The sequence below is a fragment of the Echinops telfairi genome, unplaced genomic scaffold (assembly GCF_000313985.2).
Source record: "Echinops telfairi isolate 266 unplaced genomic scaffold, ASM31398v2 ScPeMD7_7410;HRSCAF=8448, whole genome shotgun sequence".
Lineage (NCBI taxonomy): Eukaryota > Metazoa > Chordata > Mammalia > Afrosoricida > Tenrecidae > Echinops > Echinops telfairi.
This window is the reverse complement of record NW_022111310.1, coordinates 6379220-6386422: the sequence shown is the minus strand read 5'-3', so window position 1 is coordinate 6386422 and position 7203 is coordinate 6379220. Positions and strand designations below refer to the sequence as shown.

At 38.5% G+C, this 7203-nt stretch overlaps 1 protein-coding gene across 1 annotated transcript; it reads right to left on the bottom strand.

The window, feature by feature from the left end:
- Positions 1-515: 515 nt before the first annotated feature.
- On the bottom strand, positions 516-1987 carry LOC101646715 (tetratricopeptide repeat protein 1-like). Its single transcript, XM_013006828.2, has one exon. The coding sequence runs from the start codon at positions 1893-1895 to the stop codon at positions 1014-1016; it is 882 nt and encodes a 293-aa protein (XP_012862282.1). The 5' UTR covers positions 1896-1987; the 3' UTR covers positions 516-1013.
- Between the last annotated feature and the right edge of the window lie 5216 nt (positions 1988-7203).

Genomic DNA, 7203 nt, shown 5'->3' with positions numbered 1-7203 from the left:
GCTATTTAAAAAACAATGTAAGCTACAAAGGAAAATATTATACTTTTTTTGCCTTTTACAAAATATTAGGATATCAGAGATCTAGCATATTAATGATGAACAGATCCATCCTTCACTGCAGAAATTCCATAAATATTTAAACAATTGTCAATGCATTGCTTATCTTGAGGAAATTATTTGGAAAAAAGCACACATATTTCTATTATCAGAATAGAAATCATAGTTTAAATTCAATAATATTTACATCTGAGAAACAGAAACCAGCCCACATAATAACTGTAGGATATAAATAAAATGGTAAATTAAAGGGAAATCAATAGACTGAGATGCCAATATTTATTTTAAAATAACTATTAGAAATAAATGAGCTTTTCCCTGAAAATTAAAAAAATAATAACAGGTAACCCCTAAGGAAAAGAAGAGTAGAAAACAATAAAAAATAATAGTTGAAGTTAATGAATCAGAAAACAAAGAAACATTAGGGATTTTTCTTTTTTTTTTTTTTTCATAGCGAGCCTGTCACAGAAAGCTTTATTACCACGAAGAGAACAAGAGCAGGGGAGGCCGCTCCCGGCAGCTGAGGCAGCATGTGATGTTTCCAGGGAGGGGGCAGCAGGTGGGGGCCTCATTAATAGTCTCCCTACCAGCAGTGCCTGACTCGGGAGAGATTGGCGAGGCTTGACCCAGCAACCTGCTGTGTGTGTGACTTAGGGAGGCCGGGCTTGCCAGCAGGCTTCCCCCTGGACAAAACTAAGGACATGAAGCCAGACCCAGGGGCGGTAAGAGCTGCCAGGCAGTGCCTGACATGGAAATCAAATTAGGCCCCTTACACCTGTCAGTGTATTTCACCCCATCATAAAACACATGGGAGGAGGACACGGGGTTCTACTGGGTGGCCTTCCTTGTAGATAAGATGCTTTTTAGAGTTAAACACTGGTAGGGCCTTTCCCCTCGCTAACAGCAAGCGGCACACAATCTCTAAGCCAGCTCTTTAAACCTTTCAGTAACTCTTATTATCTGTTGTTATTTCGATTTTGAACAAAATTGACCGAATATGAGCCAGTAGAGGAATCCTGCTTGATCTGGAAGTTTTCTGTGGAGAGTCCAAAAGGCCGGAGAACCAAGTTCCCAAGATCTTTTAGTTTACCTAACATCTCTTCCTTTAGCTTTTCATTCCGTTCTTCAATTTGTTTAGGCAATCTCATACAAGCTTCTCTTGCTTGATGTATGGATGGATCTTTTTCTAATATAGATTTATAGTCTTCCAAGGCTTCATCCAGTTTGTCTGTCTTCTCGTACAACTCGGCTCTCCTCAGTATTGCCCTAATGTAGCTGGGATTTAACTGAATTGCTTTGCTGCAGTCACCGAGAGCCATCTCCTTCTTGTCCTGTTTCATCCTTGCAGCAGCTCTATTTGAAAACAGAACAGACCTGTCTGTCTGGAAGCAGGCCGGACACGTGTGAAGGGCTCGACTGTAAGAGCTTTCTGCTTCAACATAATCTCCTTTCTTAAACTGTTCGTTTCCCGCTCCCTTCAGCCGGGTGCTCTCCTCTCGTCTTTTCTGTTTCTCTTCATCAGACATGTCCTTTTCCAGTTCTAACAAGTACTCTTCATCTAGTTCGGAGGAATTCACATCACCATCAGATTTGCCTTCAACCTTATCTGTTCCTGGCTCCCCCTTGTCAAAAGAGTCGCTGCAATCATGAAAGCACTCCTCTTCTCCTGGCTCCTCCAGGGCCTGGGCGGGCACATCCGGGAGCACTTTGCTCTGGGAATGCCCATCTTTGAGGTGAGAAATGGGAGGGCTAACACCTTCGGATTCATGGGGATCTGTAATCTTTAAGCCATTCATCAGCTCTTCTGGAGCCCCAGAGTTCTCAGATTTCTCCCCCATGCTGGATTCAGTGGGGGGGAGGTGAAGCTGAAGTTCGTCTTCTCGCCGAGTCCCTGGCCGGCAAACTGCAGACCCAGGAGACCCCTCACCTGCGCCGCGAGCCTCACCTTCCCAGGCTCGGAGTCCACATTAGGGATTTTTCTATGAATTTTACCTATGAAGTAGGTAAAACTTCAAGAAGACTAATCAAGTATAAATAGAATATCATGTTAGAGAGAAAGAAAGAGATTCTAACAATAAATATAGTGGATAATTGTTATATTTCAAGAGAATAGTGTTAAAACTTGATTCCAAAAACTTGTAAGTTATATAAAACAGATAATTTTGTAAAATAAATATATAATCCCAGAATAAGTTTAAAATAGCTCAAATTTTCTTCCTATAATAATTAAAGAATTTTAAAGAGTTCTAACCACTTAAAAAGCACTTGCTATACCCTCTTACATACAAATCTTACCACATCTCCAAATGTGAGGTAACTTCTTTGTTATTTTAAATATTGCAGTGAATATAAAGATTATGATATCCACACTGATTTATAGGCTTAACGTTTTTCTTGATTTTATAACCAAAGGAGACAATACAAAACAAATTTAGATAAGCATCATTCTTGAATGTTAATAACAGTGACAACAATTCAAAAATATTTTATAAAACAAATGACATTTCACATTATACCATACACTAACGTTTTTATAAAACAGAGTTTGAAGGGTGTGTGTGTGTGTGCATGTGTGTATAAATATATATAAATTCTATAAATTTAATGTTAATGCATGAAACGTTACAAACCATAAAATTGAATACAGATTGAAACAAATAAGTTTGGTATCAAATTGTTAACCAGATATAGCAAAATACTTTGACAATAGACCACAATTGAAATGTATACCAAAGGCCATATGTAACTCCAAGAATTACTATGCTTGAATTAGCAGATTTTTGTGGGCTGTGGTCTTGGTAGCCTAGTTCTGACTTTGCTTTATAAGTGTTGGTGGTGGTGTGCGGTGACCTCAAGTCGGTCTGACTACAACCTCATGTAGAACAAAGTCAAAAAGTGCCCCATCCTGGTCTAACCTCCTAATCCTTGCTATCTCTGCGCCCGTTGTCACAGCCATGGCGTCAATCCATCTCCTTGGAGCACTTCCTCTTTCTCTCTGATGGTTTACAAAATACGATGTCTTTTCCAAGAACTCATCACACGTGATGGCATGCGTACAGTGTATAAGATAAAATCACATCATCTGTGCATCTCAAAAGCATTCTGTTGGTACTTATGTTAGGACTGATTCGTTGGTTCATGGTATATGGAATGTTACTCGCCAACATCGTAACTCAAATGCATCAATTCTTCTTTGGTTTTCTTTAATCGTTGTCCAATTTTTGCATTCATAATAGACACTTGAAAACACCCTGGATTGGGCCAGCCACACTTTGGTCCTCAAAGTGAAGTTTTTTATTTTTAACATGTTAAAGATGTCCTACAGATTTTCCAGGTGCAGTGTGACCTTTGATTTCTTAACTACCGCTTTGCTGGGCACTGGCTGTAGATCCAAGCACAGCAAAATGCATGACGACGTCAATCTTTTCTTTGTTTTTCATACTGTTGCTTGTATGTCTCATTGTTGGGAGTATTGTTTTCTTTATATTGAGAGGTAGTTCTTCCTGAAAGTTGTTGAGTTTGGTTTTCATCATTAAGTACTTTTAGTTCTTTTAACTTTGAGCAAAGAAGATTGTCACATCAGTGGTTATTGATGACTCTTGTTCCAATCCTGAAGCTGCATTCTTCTTAGTATAGTTTAGCTTCTCAGATTACCTTCTCCATATACAGATTTCATAAGGATAGTAAAAGATAAATCTACACACCTTCCTGATATTAAACCAGTGTCCCCATATTTTGTTTGAATATTTATCTATGCTGTATGTACAGGTTCCACATAAGCACAATTATTGCTCTGGTATTCTCATTTTGCACAATATTATTGTTATGCTGTTATAATTTGCATAAGCAAATGTCAAAAGTCTCCAGCTGACATCAGCAATAATATCTCTCAGTTTATATCTTTTTCTAAATCCTATTTGAAGTTCTGTTCTGTCAATGTGTTGCTGCAATCATTTTAAAAATACTTTCAACAAAATATTACTTATGTGTGATTTTAACAACATTATTTGTTACTTTGTGCATTTTTTAAGATTGCTAGGCTTTGAGATGGGAACAAATATAGAATTCTTCCCATTGACTCACCAGGTTGCTATCTTCCAAATTTCTTGACATAGATAACTATGTTGTTTGTTGAAATATCTCTGTCAACATTAGCTACTCTAAGTTAACGAGCTAGTGAGAATCTATGCAGACGTCCATTTTTGCCTTTCTTTTCCAACCCCCTCTTTTTAATCACTTTTTATTTTCCTTGTGAATGATGTCTTTGATGTCCTCTTACAACCACTCTGGCCTTTGGTCATTAGTGTTCAGTGTGCCCAGTGTATTGTTGAGTTGGTCTTTAAATCCATGTGGGATATACTAAAGTTTAAATCTCATGAATATCTTCTCATTTTTTTAGCTTCAACTTGTTCATGAGAAATTGATGTTCTGCTCCACAGCGAAGTGTGGAGTAGACTCATTCATCTGTCAGGATGTTATACTCTGGTTTGTTGCTCTGATCCTGAAAGCAACACCACAGGTACTTCAAGCAGCAGCAGTGATGCCCAGAGTGGACAGGGCTGCTCCTTTGAACCGTTGCAGGCTCAGAAACCAACGGGGGTTCAATATGAGTCAGCATTGACTTGACAGTGAGTTTGTTTGTTTTTTTTCAGACTGAGACAGATTGAGAATAAGGATCTGGAACTCTATTCTAAAAAAAAAAAAAATGGGTATCACCCAAACAGGGGACACATGTTCTCAATAGTTACTGTGTCATCATGGGAGCATGTCAATATGCTAAGAGTCCCAACTACAACTTCAAATGCTGACAGAAAAAAAAACCTACCTTGGTTAAAGGACATTATAGTGAACTGGAAGCAGGTATCACAACTACTTGTGAGTTATTTAGAACATTGTTGATAATAGCCACTCATAGTCTCATTATTGTTTGAGCCAGCAATTTTATTTACATAAAGTACAAAGAGAAAAAAGTAGGCATAAAACAAAGGTGCTTCAATAGCTGATACAAGATCTCTATTAATTATAATGATCTGCTTCGGGTGGCCAATATATAGCACTTAGCACTTTCACTAGCAAATGTTGCTAAACTGATAGGTAGAACAACATTTATCCTTACAGAATGTAAGTCCTTACTCACCTGAATATTTCAGATTTCTCTTTTTCAATTGGCAAGGGGTACTCAGCAAGAGAAACATATCAAAAGAGCTCTATACATAGTGTGTTCTATACATAGTCGTCTTTGTCCTTATTGTATACTATAAGCCAAATTGACACTTCATAATTGCAATCAATTGTATGGATTCCTTCTCTAACCATTGGTTCCAAAGAATGAGGAGCCCAAAATGGCCTGGTAATATTGCTTCTAAGAATGTAGCACCCTGAAAATACCTTTAGGATACAAACACTTCCTAACTAATCAAAGTTGGAAATTGGTGAAGCAGGTAGCAACAATATTTAAGTGGATGTTTAAGCACATCATTCATTGTGGCCACTCACATTTTCATTATAGTGCATTCTGGCTTTTAGATAACCGCCTGTTGGTCAAAGACATAGAATATACTTCCTAGGACATCATCCCTTCTATTCTCGATATTATCACCCAGCTGGTGTCATAATAAACCCTCAACAACCCATCCCACAGTATGTCAATCTACCTTCTTCTAGACAACGTGCCATAGTGTGCGACTAATGAATGTTATGGCTATGAATCTACTGCAGTAAGTCTAGAGTACGCTATTTGCCAGAAGTATCATGTGAGATACCATGTTGATGGATAACACATTTTGTAATGTCTTAAATAGGATGCCAGTAAGTTAGTTTTATCGTTGGAAGGCAAATCTCTACCAAGATATGCCTCTATTCTGTGAGAAAAAATCATTATCCCCTCCATAATAGACCGGGTCTAATGTAATGAACATTTATGAGGGGTCTGGCTGGAATCCCCAGGAAAAGGTGCCATGTCATGAGCTTAGCATTGGCCTCTGCTGTTGGATAATTTGGCACTCACCAGTCACTGTAGCCAAAACAGCATTCTTTCTGCTGGCAGCAGATACTAATCGAATGGCTGTAATTTGGGAGGCTTATTTGGAGGGACATGGAAAACAAGTAGTAAATTCTGATGTGATACCAGGAAAGGAAGGCAGACATTAAGGGATGAGTCATTCACCACAATGAGTAACTGGAGATTAATTATGGGAGAAACTGTAGAAGAAGTTTAAACCACACATTTTTATAATTATCTTAATATATGACACCTGGGGGTAGTTATACATCAACAAGTTAAGTTGTCACACATCCCTGGTTTTTGAGAGTATTCTGTAGAAATAAATGTCCTCTGGTGGCACTTATGCCGGGGATAATATGCCCAGTCTGAAAGGTGAACCCTTCCCAAGGTCTTTAGGTCACCAGTTTTCATATAGTCACTTTTGTATGTTCAACTCCATTCATGAATGCACTGGAGATTGTTCTTGGATCAGGGTATAATCACACCTCAAGTAACAATCCTTTCCATATAAAATAAACAACCACCTGGACCCTCCGAAGATCTTCCTACTGGAACTAAACTCCCTTGTGACTGGTCATGAATGGCTATAAAACAGTAGCAACTCACTTCCCATGGGTACCAGCAAAACCTGAAAATTCATCTCTAAACCAAGCTCAACAGTTTTCCTCCCCATTAACACTTTACAAGGAATTTGTTATAGAGGAAACGTTTGCGATGTAGTCAATTAATATGGGTCATCGAACCATAATTCCTTACATAATATATTTCTATTCTAGACTCTATGCCTATGACTATAGTCCCATTTGAAGGCATTCTCTGTTATAGAATTAGGGTTTAATGTATCTTTAAGACTATTTTACTAGAGAGTGTGACTTAAGACACCATTCTTCTTGTTCCTTCGGGGTATGTTAACTAAAAGCCAAAAACCACGCCTCTGTCAAAGTGATGTCTGAGTGTATAAGAACCATTTCTGACACAGAGGGAAATCCCTGGACCACAGGAAGAGCACATTCTAGATCTTTGTCTGAAGTGGTGGAAGCAAAGACCAGAGGCACTACAGACTGGCATGGAGAAACAGCGAAGCAGTGCCAAAACAAGGGGATCTCTCCTCATCTAGCACAAGAGTATGGGACTGTGAGTGC